Source organism: Delphinus delphis, chromosome 16 (genome assembly GCF_949987515.2).
Source record: "Delphinus delphis chromosome 16, mDelDel1.2, whole genome shotgun sequence".
In the NCBI taxonomy this organism is placed as follows: domain Eukaryota; kingdom Metazoa; phylum Chordata; class Mammalia; order Artiodactyla; family Delphinidae; genus Delphinus; species Delphinus delphis.
This window is the reverse complement of record NC_082698.1, coordinates 60,561,362-60,574,949: the sequence shown is the minus strand read 5'-3', so window position 1 is coordinate 60,574,949 and position 13,588 is coordinate 60,561,362. Positions and strand designations below refer to the sequence as shown.

The window sequence follows — 13,588 nt, the reverse complement described above, 5'->3', positions numbered from 1 at the left end:
GCCTGCAAGTGCTACAGCGTGAGTGCTCGTGGCCGTGTGAACACGGAGTCCTGCACACACACATGGGTTCCTAGCCATGTATAGTCGGACAGCTGTTAGAGCATTGTGGACACACATGCGTGGACAGGCTGGGCTGGGGGTGCATACCTAGCCAGGGCCCCCACGTAGTGAGGGGACATCAGGGAGCCCCCAGACCCTCCCTCGGAGTGGCCAGCCTCAAAGGCTGCTGGGAAGGCAGGCGTGCTCCGGGCGGGCCGGAGGGGCTTGTTCACCACTGTTGTGTTTTCTCCCCAGCAGGGCTTTGAGGCCGCTCCCCAGGCGTCTGCGTCAGTCTGCCAAGGCTGCCGCAGCCCGGCCCAGGGTCTCCCACCCCGTCCACTTCACCTCCCTCCCTCCCTCTCATCCATCGTCAGCCATGGCTCACCGGGACTAGGGGGGGAGGGGGAGAGGCGGGCAGGGGGCCGGGTCGGCCCTGCAGTGACCCATCTCCCCCGGCCCAGGGACCCCGCTGACGGTGCTCAATGGGCCCATCCTGGCCCTGGACGCAGACCTGGATGTCTACGCCGTGGTGACCTACCAGCTGCTGGGTGCCCAGAGCGGGCTCTTTGATATTGACAACAGCACCGGTGAGGCCTCTGCGCCACCCCAGCTCTCCCGTCCTGGCTCTGGGTACTCCTGCTAGGGTGACCCCACTGCTAGATCTAGGCTCTCCATAGAGACCCCATTCCTCACAATCCCCATCTTACAGCTGGGTTAGGCCACCCGGGGGCCGGGTAGGAGGAACCAGGAAGACACTTGGGGTCAACAGAAGGGACCTGCTGGTGCATAAGCTCTCAGGCTCGGCAGAGAGCATCCCCAAACCCACTCCCCCATCTCCCCTTCCCCAGCCCGGAGAATGGGGCTCCTCGTCTGCCAGACGAAGCCAACGGTCTGTCCTCAAACCAGACCCAAAGCTCCCCAGACAGAGACTGTGTTACATCAGTCTGGTCCTGGCCGACTGAGTGACAGGTGACAAGGAGGGGTATACTAGCACCTCTCTCAACAGAGCGGGTCAATCCTCCAGCCTGGGTCCTTCATCCCAGGAGGGACTCGGGAGAATTGCAGAGGGCACCTGCGGAAGGGACAGGCACGGAACACTGGCACCTACGGGACCTCCCTAAACAATGGTTGTTGAGCCTTTGGGGAAGAAAGTCATTGGGTTGCCTTTTCTGCTCCTCTTTCACATCGGTCCCCATCAAGCCTTATCTTTCTCTGTCCCCTCCCTGGTGGTTCTCACCCGGTCTCCCACTGCATCTCTTTTCCTTTGTATCTCCCCGGCTGGTGGCGCTGGGTGCCAGGCGTGGTGACGGTGAGGTCAGGTGTCACCATTGACCGGGAGGCCTTCTCACCTCCCGTCCTGGAGCTACTGCTGCTGGCTGAGGACATCGGGCTGCTCAACGGCACAGCCGACCTGATCGTCACCATCCTGGATGACAATGACAACTGGCCCACCTTTAGCCCTGCCGCCCTCACCGTCCACCTGCTGGAGAACTGCCCACCAGGTACGCAGGGGCAGGCCCCAGGCCCCAGGCCCCAGCCCCCAGGCAGGAGCTGGCTGGTGGTCTGTGGGGATTGGAGGCAGAAGTCACGTCCAGCGGGGAGAAGGATGGGCAGCAGGGTGGGTGGAGAGGGAGTCAGGAGACCCAAGTGCCCCTCACCTCCCTTCTCGGACCCACAGCGTCTTGTCTGCAAAATGAGATTATTAAGGTATGTTCTGTCCGTGTTACTGGATGGAAGAACTGACTGTTTTAAAATCAAAATAGGATTAACATGATTCCTATCAAAATCAAACATGATTGGGGAGATAAATTTGATTCTAATGGTCATCTGGAAGAAAAAGGACATTTTGAAAAATAAGTATAATAAAGCCAGATTTGTCTTACCAGATATTTATAACATATTACCAAACTACAGTATTTAAAACCACGTGGTATGAACACAAGACTCGGGCAAAGTAGGCCAGCAACAGATACCGGTAAATTATAAGGAATGTAATATGCGATAAAGGAAACAATGAAACTAATAGTGAAAACTATTTTGTGTGAAAAACATCTCTTCTTATTTAGTCTAGATTCTCACCCCATATCAGACACCAAAAAGAAACCCAAAGACATCCTAAAGGAACTGTAAAAGAGTATAAAACATTAAAAAATAAAAGAAGACACTTCGGGTGAATATCTGATTTCGGGATAAGAAGGTTCTAAACATATAAGAAACAGAAGAACGTCAAAAAGGAAAAATACTCAATTTTGGTGCATATGAATTTTAAACTTCTTTACATCATTTAATTATAACCAGTATCGAAAGGCAAACAACAAACTGAAAAAAAAAAAGGTATTTGTCACAAGTTATCATAATTATACAATTTATATAAATGGACAAAAATGGGCAAAGGACAAAGGCCAACACTTTGCAGAAGAGAAGATGCAACTAATCATTAAATTATTAAAAACTGTTCGGTCTCACAAATAATCAAAGAATGCAAAATAAAATAGGATACCATTTTCCTAGAAAATTGCAAACATGCAAAAGGCATAAAAGATAGATACTTATTTACAAAATCAAAATAGACTCACAGATTTTGAAATCAAATTTGTGGTTACCAAAGGGGAAAGCGGGGGTGGGGAGGGATAAATTAGGAGTTTGGGATTAACAGATGCACACCACTATGTAAAACAGACAAACAACAAGGACCTATATTCAATATCCTGTAATAACCTATGATGTAAAAGAATCTGAAAAAGAATATATATACGTATACGTATCTCGAAATATATATCTGAGTCACTTTGCTGTACACCTGAAACTAACACAACATTGTAAATCAACTATACTTCAATTAAAAATAAATAAATTTAAAAATAAAGTAGGCTTTATATATAACAATAAAAACAAAGGTAGATGCTGGCAAGGCTACGGTGGGAAGAGGCCCTTGTGAACCACCAAGAAGAGTATCTCGGTGTGGTGTTTTTAGAAGAAGCCACTGTGCTCAGCTGCTCCCCATTCCCACCCCCACAGGATTCTCAGTCCTTCAGGTCACAGCCACAGATGAGGACAGTGGCCTCAATGCGGAGCTCGTCTACCGAATAGAAGCTGGGGCTCAGGACCGCTTCACCATCCACCCAGCGACTGGTGTCATACGTGTCGGCAATGTCACCATTGACAGGGAGGAGCAGGAATCCTATAGGCTGACAGTGGTGGCCACCGACCGGGGCACCATCCCTCTCTCGGGCACAGCCATCATCACTATCCTTATCGATGACATCAATGACTCCCGCCCTGAGTTCCTCAACCCCATCCAGACGGTGAGCGTGCTGGAGTCAGCTGAGCCAGGCACGGTCATTGCCAACGTCACCGCCATCGACCGTGACCTCAACCCTAAGCTGACGTACCACATCATCAGCATCGTGGCCAAGGATGACACTGACCGCCTGGTGCCCGACCAGGAGGACGCCTTTGCCGTGAATATCAACACAGGTACAAGGGCCTGCTCCCCTCCAGCCTTCCTCCTGACTCCCTGCCCCAGCCTCCTGGCTCTCTGCTTTCTCCCTTACCCTCCTTCTATCGGTTCTCTTGCTCTGTTCCTCCCTTTCCCTCAGCTGCTCCTTCCTCCTCTCGTTTCCCCACTATTGACAGCACATCCTTCCCTCTCTCTGCCGTCTCTCCCCTGGCTCCTTCCCTCTCTGCCTTCTCTTCTTCCTTCTCCCTTGACCAGCTCCCTCTCCGTCTGCTTCTCTTACTCTACTAGTATTATATGAGAGTGCCCATGTCACCGCACTCTTGACGGCATTACATATTACACAGTTTTCGTGTTTGTAATTTCATAGGTAAATGGCATCTTGTTTTTTTTTTTTTTTTTTTTTTTTTTTTTTTTTTTTTTGCGGTACGCGGGCCTCTCACTGCTGTGGCCTCTCCCGTTGCGGAACACAGGCTCCGGACGCGCAGGCTCAGTGGCCATGGCTCACGGGCCCAGCCGCTCCGTGGCATGTGGGATATTCCCGGACCGGGGCACAAACCCGTGTCCCCTGCATCGGCAGGCGGACTCTCAACCGCTGCGCCACCAGGGAAGCCCCGGCATCTTGTTTTAATATGCATTTCTTTAATAACCGGGTGGTTGAACACTTTCTTCATATATATCCGGGCCATTTAAGTTGTCTCTAAGTTTCCTATATATGTATATAATACAGAAAAATATATATGATATATATACACACATACATATTTCTATATTACATATGTGTGTGTATACCCTTAATGATTTTCTTACACTATCACAAAACAAAGCGAACTGTGGCTTATCTTTCATGAGTTACGCAGCTTATTATAATTTTGATGGTTTTACCATTTTTCCAAAAGCTCAGTGTTTTGGCTCCTTTGGGGAGTTAAGGAGGGGACATGGGACAAACTTACAGGTGTCTTCTTGGAAGGCCCAGAGGAGTGACAGAAAAACTAACATGGTTATGAAAAAAGGCTAAAAATCATTGTTATTCAGAGAAATGCATAGTGAAACATCAGTGAGATATTGGTTTTCCGTATGTGATTAGCAGACATTAGGATGCGGGACAGTATTGAGTATTGGTGACAATGTGGGGACATCCTATGCTGCTGTAGGAATTTTGACTAATTTCACATCTAGACGGCAATCCAACACAAAGTACACTCATACCCCGTGACCCAGCAATCCTGTTCCTGGGTATACGTGACAAGGAAACACTCAGGTCGATAATGGGACTATCTGAGGATGTTCACTGCAGTGTTACTGGTGACAGGAACTTGGAGGCAACCAAGGCATCCATCACTGGGATGTTGGAGAGTAAAATGTGGTGGGTGCACATCATGGGATACCAGGAAGCTGTTAGGAGCAACAGATGAGATGCACACAGAGAAACATGGGTAGACCTTAAAAACAAGTGCTTACGGAAAAGAATAAGAAATAGAATGGGTTATATATACCAGAATCCCATCGCACAAATGTAAAATACATACACAAAAACAATACATGATTTTCGGGAACACCTTCAAATAAACAATACACTTTAATACGTTGCCCAAGGGGAGAGGAGTAGGAGAATAAAAGGGAATAGATACATACATAAAACAAGAACAGTGCCCGTGACCATAGTGTGCAGTGAACCAGAGAGTATGATTAACTCAGTATGCCTCTGAGGAAAAAGGAAAAAGGAAGACAGGAAAACCATGAGCCACTAGGAGGAATTAGGTAGCTTAGTCATGTGTCAGGTTAGCAAAATTCCTGCTGCAGTGGTTTCTCAGGACCATGGAGAGCTACTCCATGACCCAGCCCAACTTTATGCTGTACTGTTGCCCATTTTTTTCTGTCCTCCCTCCCTCCGACTGACTCTGTTCTCTTCTGTTTTCCTTTCCAGTGTCTTCTCTGCCCCTCTTCCTCATGCTCTCCCCCTCCCTTGCTCACCTCTCTCTCCTTTCTTCCTGCCAGAGCCTCAGCCCTCTGAGTGTGCCTCTCCAACTGGGTTCCCACTTGCTCCGCTGGCTTCCTGCCCCTCTGCCTCTTCCCGTCCACCCCATCCCTCCCAAACCTCCAGCCCTGGTCAGCTCTGAGCCCTTCCATCCCCCACGCCCTACTCTGCTCCCTCCCCTCTGCACCCTGAACTAACTGACGTTGACCCTCTTCTCTCTTCCTCACGGCTGGCAGGCCCACAGGTTTGAGCTCTGATTCTCTGTCACCTCCCACCTCATCTCTTCTCTGCTTCACCCCATCGCCTTCCTCCATACTCACCGCACCCCTACCACCCTTCCCACCCCGTGGGGCCTGGGCCAAGGCCGTGGCTCAGCCTTTGCAGACTGAATGCAGCCACCCTCTCCCCATCCTCGCTCCCCAGCCTCGGGGGACGGGGAGCGAGAGTAGGAAGAGGAGGAGGAGGAGGAGGAGGCGGCGGCCCAGGGTAAGTGACTGCCCCCTGGCTGGGGCCCCGAGGAGGACAGGAGCTCAGCAGAGGGATCTGCCAGGGGGACAGGAATCCCAGACACCCCAACGCCTGAGAGGGAGCTAGGAAAAGAGAGAGGAGGTTTCACCCTAGGATGAGGCCAATGGGAAGAAGAGCCACCAGGCCCTCAAACTGGCAGGAAGAAGAGAGGTCCCAACAGAGCCAGGCTGAGATGGGCAAAACTCGTTCTGTCCAGTTCAAGCCCAAGCCTCTGGAGAGCAGGCAGGGGCTTGGGGAGGCGTTGGGTAGGAGAGAAGGAAACAGCTCCTTGCTAGTACTGCTGTAGGGCGGTGCTCCTTTCACGGTGCCCCAGGCAGCCCAGCCGCGTCATGTCCCACGTAATCAAGACAAAGGGGTGGGCCTTACTGTCTAGGCTGTGCCACCACTGTCCCCTCCAGGGAACCCCCTCAGGGCTTCTTAGCTGCCTTGACCTTCCTTTATGCTTGATCTCCCTAGAATACAAGCATTTTTTAATCTTGATAAAATACATATAAAATTTACCATCATAACCATTTTTAACCATAAGTTCAATGGTTGTGGAATACAAGCATCTTTTTTTTTTTTGGCCACGAAGCGTGGAGTCCTAACCACTGGACAGCCAGGGAATTCCAACAAGCGGGGTTTTTTTGTTTGTTTGTTTGTTTGTTTGTTTGTGGTATGCGGGCCTCTCACTGTCGTGGCCTCTCCCATTTCAGAGCACAGGCTCCAGACACGCGCAGGCTCAGTGGCCATGGCTCATGGGCCCAGCCGCTCCGCGGCATGTGGGATCTTCCCGGGCCGGGGCCCGAACCCGTGTCCCCTGCATCGGCAGGCGGACTCTCAACCACTGCGCCACCAGGGAAGCCCCCAACAGGCATTTTTTAAACAAGCAATTACATAGCACTTTTTCTAAGTGCCAAGCACTGTTCTAAGCCCTCTACAAATGTAAATTCAGTTAATTGTTATAATCCTCCAAATAGCCCTCTGTGGTAGGTACTGTAATTATCCTCATCTTACAAATGAGGAAACAGAGGCGTAGAGAGGTTAAATAATTGCCCCGCTAGTAAGCGGTGAGTGAGGGGCAGAGTGACGTGCCCCCAGCTTGCAGACGGCTGTGGTGTCATCCCAGCCAAAGATGAGACCGGCAAGTCCTGGGTCCTTTGGGGATCATTGCCCTTGGTGGGGATTGGGAGGGTTGGCCAGGAGCACCCCTGGGAGGCCCAGATTTTAGGGGGTTCCCCTTGGGCTGAACCTGACCTGGTCTGGTCTACAGGGTCTGTAATGGTGAAATCCCCCCTGAACCGGGAACTGGTTGCCACCTATGAGGTCACTCTCTCAGTGATTGACAATGCCAGCGACCTACCAGAGCTCTCCGTCAGTGTGCCAAATGGTAAGGCTCCCCACAGGCATCTCCCACGTGAGCCCGTAGAGAGACAGGCCCAGAACCGGCACAGGCCTGGCCCCGGGGGGGAGCAGCGGGACCCAGCTACGGGGCTGCCAGTCGTCAGGCCGCGGGGGGGAGGGGAGGTGGCAGCTACAGTGAGGCTGAGGGGGGCCCTGGGTCCCAGCTGTCAGGCAGAGCTCAGCAGTGGGGGATCCAGAAGCCCAGAATTGTGTGTGATCTTGAACTCCAAAGGCTCAGAGTAGGGAGAAGGCTTGGTAGAGGCTGGCAGGGGACTGAGAAAAGGATGGGTTGACAGAGACTTAGGTTGGAATCCCATTGTCAGAACTGGGAAGCAGGTTGTGGTTGGATGTGAGATAGGAACTTCAGGTCTGAAAAGAAGCCACCTGGTCAGGCCAGAGGAAGCAAAGAGCAAGGAAAGGTGAATTGAGGCCACAGACACCACCCTGGCACCACGGCAGAGAAGAGAGGGGCACGCATGCTGCCTTCTGCAGCTGGGCACAGGCCACCCCGCCTGCAGCCTGAGCCCGGACGGGCTGCTCAGAGGCACTGGATTTTGTGTGGGCCAAGCAGGGAGTGGGGAGGAGGGTGTAGGGATGGGGTGGCCTCACGTGGACTCTGCCATGAGACAAGGACAGCTGCTGGGGTGGGGAGATAGGCCTGGCAGATACTGGCTTATCTTTACAGCCCAGAGGCCCAAGTTTTCAGGAAGGAAGGGCAGACCTGGTCTTCTCCTGTGGGTTGGCCAAAAAGTTCATTCAGGCTTTTCCGTGGCATCTTACAGAAAAACCGGAACGAACTTTTTGGCCAACCCAATCCTTGTCCCAGGCTCAGAGAGGCAAAGGGCCCAGGCTGGTTATATAGAGGGAACAACTCAGAGAGGAAACAAAAGGCTGAATCATGAAAAGGGTCTTAAAGATCATCTTAGTCCCGTCTCATGGGACAGGTTAGGAAACTGAGGCACAGCGAAGGCCAGGGGTTCCACCAGGGTTACCCAGCCAGTTGGCAGAACCCGAGCCCCTTTCCCAATGGAAGAGTGAGTGACCACACCGGAGGCGAGGGTCACGTGCCGTGCCACCACCTGAGGCTTGGGGCAAGCTCTAGGGAGCCCCAGGGGGACTGTGAGATGCTGCCATCCCCTCTGGGTTTGGCTCAGACTTAGGAAGGCCTGGCCCAGCCACACTGGGGCCCATTCATGCCACCCTCACCCCCTGCCTCCACCCCAGCCAAGCTGACGGTCAACATCCTGGACGTCAACGATAACACGCCCCAATTCAAGCCCTTCGGGATCACCTACTACACGGAGAGGGTCCTGGAGGGGGCCACCCCAGGCACCACGCTCATCGCCGTGGCAGCCGTGGACCCCGACAAGGGCCTCAATGGGCTGATCACCTACAGCCTGCTGGACCTGATACCCCCAGGCTATGTCCAGCTGGAAGACTCCTCAGCAGGTAGGTGGGAAATCCGCCAGAGGAGGGTTGGGGAACATGTGTCTGTGCCTGCTTAGCCTCCGAGAGGGACCGTGGCTCGCTTCTCACCCTCCAGTTGGGGCCCCTCAGCGGGCTAGGCCAGAGCCAGTATGGCTAACATTCTAGTCACTCCCAGACGCCCAAACTACAGGCAAGGACAGAGTGCCTAGCTCTGGGTCGGCATGGAAGCCCCTTTCGGTGTCTGCTGGAAACCTGGAATACTCCATCACCCTCCCTACCATCCAAGCTCCACAGTTAGTATCACTCAGGGGGCAAGAAGCCCAAGAGGGAATTGTCCCAGAGGAGGTCCTCAGCGTGTTAGCGTACATGCCTTTGACTTGTGAATAGGAGAACAGCTGGATGCCAGTGATTCTCGGCCCCCTGGCCTGGGCAGTGCTGCCTGGCTACCCTCCTCCTTCAAGGGACCACACTCGTCCCTCAGAGCCCCAGATCCCTCTCTTCATACTTCAGAGAGCTTCCACGAGTGAGGGGTGGCCAAAAGGGCAGAGGGTGTCTCTGTGTCTTAGGCAAGGTCATTGCCAATCGGACGGTGGACTATGAGGAAGTGCACTGGCTCAACTTTACCGTGAGGGCCTCAGACAATGGGTCCCCACCCCGGGCAGCTGAGATTCCTGTCTACCTGGAGATTGTAGACATCAATGACAACAACCCCATCTTTGACCAACTCTCCTACCAGGTGGGTGGCCAGGCCAACAAATTGGGTCTGGGACCTGCATCCGTTCCTTGGCACCTTTGGGCATCTCCCACTCCCACCCTGCCAGCCTTTAAGTCCCGTGGGAATGACCACCCATGAGTAGCTTGATGCCCTGGGTTGTCTGCATCAGTGAGTTTCTCGGGCAAGGGCTGAGACTCTAGGACTGACCATGGCCCATGCTTTCTCCCTGCCCACTGGGCTCCAGGGAGCCATCTTTGAGGATGCTCCTGTGGGCACAGTCATCCTGAGAGTCACTGCTACTGATGCCGACTCAGGCAACTTCGCCCTCATTGAGTACAGCCTTGTGGACGGCGAGGGCAAGTTTGCTATCAACCCCGACACAGTGAGTGGGCAACGGAGGGCCTGGGTTTGGGGAGTGGGGAGTGGGAAGGGCCCAGGGTCACAGGCTGAGAAGCCACCAAAAGTATTACAGTCATCCCCCTGTTTCTGGGTCCTGCCACCTGGACATCTATAGCCTCAGAGGTCTTTCAGCCAAGTTGGCAAGCCCTGTTCTCAGAGTCCCAGACATCCTGTAGACTGCGGCCTTTCTGTCCCAGGAGACATGGGAGGAAGTGGCCAGAGTCTTTTGGAACTAGCCCCTTGTGGGACAAAAACTGAGATGTGTCTCCACCAGACCGGAAGACTTGATTCAAGTCCATGCGACTGCTTTTTGAAACTGTCAAAAATAGGAAGCTCTGCGGAAAGTGGGAGCAGTATTTGAGCACCTACTGTATACATGGCCCCATCCTCAGTGCTGGGAGAGGGAAGAAGCACCCATGGACATAGCCCCCATGCTCCCATGGGTCTCAGACTTGTAGGAATGCAGAAGTTCAAGAGAAAAATGGGTGATGATTTTAAATGTCGGCAAATTGGTTCAAAGTTGCTCTTGCAGTACAGCGAGAGAGCCCTGTGGCCCGGGGGTGGCTGGCCAGGCAGGGCCTTCCCCAGCTGTGGGGCTGGAGCTGGACTCTCCCTCCCACCGCCTGCCCACATCCCCCTGCACTCTGCCCTTTCAGCAGGGTTTCTCTCCTTCCTCTTGGTGTGAACAATAAAACACACTCCTGGCCTGGCACCATGAACAGTGAATACTTATGGAGTACTACTTTGTACCTGGCCAGGTAGTGAGCTCCAGCCTGGGCCATTCATCGCATCTCCAGGTGAACTGGGGTAGTAAGGACAAGAAGAACCACTAGAATGAGAGCTGCACGGGGCACAGGGGCTGTGGTCTCTTCAGTGCTATATCTCCAGAGCCCAGAACGGTGACTGCACATAGCAGATGCTCAATAAATACCTGTTGAATTGATGAAGGACCTGACTCCACCCTCCCCCTACTAGGGTGACATCTATGTTCTGTCCTCTCTGGACCGGGAGGAGAAGGCTCACTACATCCTGACTGCCTTGGCCAAAGATAACCCTGGAGATGTAGCCAGCAACCGTCGAGAAAATTCGGTGCAGGTGAGGGACCCTTGCGTGGAGCAGAGACACTAAGGACTGCCATTGTGGAGGCAGTAGGCAAAGCCTTTAGAGCATGGCTGCTGCAGGGCAGGAACAGAACCACCCTGGCCCCTCAAGAGGTGCGGTGGCAGGAAGGAGAGGCAAGAGCTTAGCTGGGGGTTCACGATGGCTGTGGCTCAGGGAGACGGGGACTCTGTAGGAGAAACTTCTTGTGTCAAACCCCTGCTAAGGCAGCTAAACATACCTGGGTGTAACCCAAATAAAGGCTGGGGCTCCACATGGCCCAGTGTCTCCATGCTGTCCCATTGAAAGAAACACGGTCCAGCAACCAAACATAATTATAAAGCATTTATCTTTATGTCTCTTAACATTAATGAGGAACTTTGGTCTTCAGAACAGTGAGAGAATAAATTCCTTATTTTAGGCCAAAAAAAAAAAAAAACATTAATGAGGGATCAAATTCACAACCCCATTTCCATTCCAGGTCTACTGTCCACACAGTTGCTCTGGGGAGGCCAGCATCCCACCTTTAGGCTCTGTCCCCATTTCCATCCAGAGTCCCACACCTCAAGACTTTGCTTTCTCTTTCTTTCTCCCCCTTCTTTCTGCCCTTTCCAGTCCTGTCTTTCTGTATTCAGTTCTTCCAATTCTCAGCAATAACCTAACCATCCAAAGACAAGTCTCCTGAAGGGTGGGGAGGTGAGAAGCTGGGTGGGCAAAGAAGAATTCTCTTCGGCAGGTAGGCAACCGAGCTGGGAGCGCTCGCACATACCTGCATTCTGTCCTGTCACAGAGGCACGTGCTGTATTGGGAAGAGCACAGTATTTGTAGTCAGAAGCCTAAGGTTCCACTAGCTGAGTACACTGCATTTGTCATGTAACCTCTCCGAGCCTCGGTTGTCAAAGCTGCAGGGAGTGGAGGGCAGGGGCAGTGACGATGATGCCTCCCTCCCAGCCTGGCGGTGAGTCCAGGAGATGCGAGGTGGGAAAGCGCTTTGTGCCCTGAAAGGGGTTCATGGCTGTGAAGGGCTCTGTTACGGATGCAGCCAGGCAGGGCCACAGCAGCCAGGGAAAAAGGGCCTCCTGGTGTATCCACAGGACCTGCCCTGGGCTCTGGGGTCAGCAGACAGAGCCCAGTCCCAGGCCAGACACAAATCCCAGTCAAGAGGGGCGTCCAGAAAGTAGAGTCAGATATATGGGGCCACTGTGGGAAGGAACAGAGGACAGAGTAGGAGCTATGTGGGGAGGAGTCCCCGCTTCAGGACCCAGACACAGATGACCTGTTAACCACGGTACGAGTTGCTGAGCATTTACTCAGGCCAGGGACTGCGCATAGACCATCACGGACAAGCCTCACAAGCCCCTGAGAGAGAAAATCCTATTGTCCCCAACGTACACCTAAGGAAACTGAGGGTCAGGGGGTTAAATCAATAGTTTGGGGTCAGACTAAACAGTGGGCACTGTCCACCTCGGCTTAATCCTGTGTGACCGGGTCACCGGAAGCAGCCCCCAATGTGCTCCTGACCTTTGAGCTCACCCTCCCCTCCAGGTGGTAATCCAGGTGTTGGACATCAATGACTGCCGGCCACAGTTCTCCAAGCCCCAGTTCAGCACGAGCGTGTATGAGAATGAGCCAGCGGGCACCTCCGTCATCACCATGATGGCCACCGACCAGGATGAGGGCTCCAATGCGGAGCTGGCCTACTCCCTCGAGGGCCCGGGCGTGGGTACGTAGCCTGCTCCCCACCAAGGATGCCTCAGGGGGTGGGAGGGGCAGGCTGCCTTCCTGCAGCCCCAGGCCAGGCGTAATAGGAGGAAGGATGGGAAGGAGGTCTCAGTTGGAGCCATGCCCTGCTCTCCTGCCCCCACCTGCCAGAGGCCTTCCACGTGGACATGGACTCGGGCCTGGTGACCACAAAGCGGCCACTGAAGTCCTACGAGAGGTTCAACCTGACCGTGGTGGCCACGGATGGCGGACAGCCCCCACTCTGGGGCACCGCCATGCTCCTGGTGGAGGTCATCGACGTCAACGACAACCGCCCCGTCTTCGTGCGCCCACCCAATGGCACCATCCTCCACATCAAAGAGGTACTGCTGACCCCCGGGGCCTCCTGCTACCTACACCCCCTTCCAGTATTCAGCCCGCTTCTCCATCCTGCAGTCATCCTGCAGCCTGAGAGGGTAAAGGGGCCCCCACTGCAAAAGCAGGGAAACTGAGGCCAGAGTAGGGAACGGGCCAGCTCAGTGCCACACAGGGCAGTATTGAACAGTCGTTAGTAAGAAGGGCTGGGCCAGCAAAGGCTCTTGGATTCACATCAGACTCTATCGCTTACCAGCCAAATGACCTTGAGCAAGTGACTTCTCTGAGTCTGTTTTTTCATCTGCAAAGTGGGACTTATAATAGTAGATGCCCCATCTCTTGCTCCTAAACGTCTGCAAGAAGGACAGTCTCCCCGCAAGTCACTTCCCCTACACTTGTCTCAAAATAAACACATAGCCCCTTCCGTCCGTCTGTTGTTCCTGCTGATACCAGTGTGGAGACAGCCTGGGACTTGAGGATGTGCATC

The 13,588-nt window shown here is 53.3% G+C and overlaps 1 protein-coding gene across 1 annotated transcript in view; it reads left to right on the top strand.

Moving 5' to 3' along the window:
- Positions 1 to 13,588, top strand: part of CDH23 (cadherin related 23) — a 392,970-nt gene that overhangs the window by 369,480 nt on the left and 9,902 nt on the right. Inside the window, 10 exon segments of the mRNA XM_060034829.1 lie at positions 501 to 626; positions 1,338 to 1,541; positions 3,058 to 3,516; positions 7,255 to 7,371; positions 8,610 to 8,834; positions 9,380 to 9,549; positions 9,773 to 9,910; positions 10,903 to 11,022; positions 12,571 to 12,748; positions 12,898 to 13,109. Coding sequence (XP_059890812.1) covers positions 501 to 626; positions 1,338 to 1,541; positions 3,058 to 3,516; positions 7,255 to 7,371; positions 8,610 to 8,834; positions 9,380 to 9,549; positions 9,773 to 9,910; positions 10,903 to 11,022; positions 12,571 to 12,748; positions 12,898 to 13,109 — 1,949 coding nt within the window.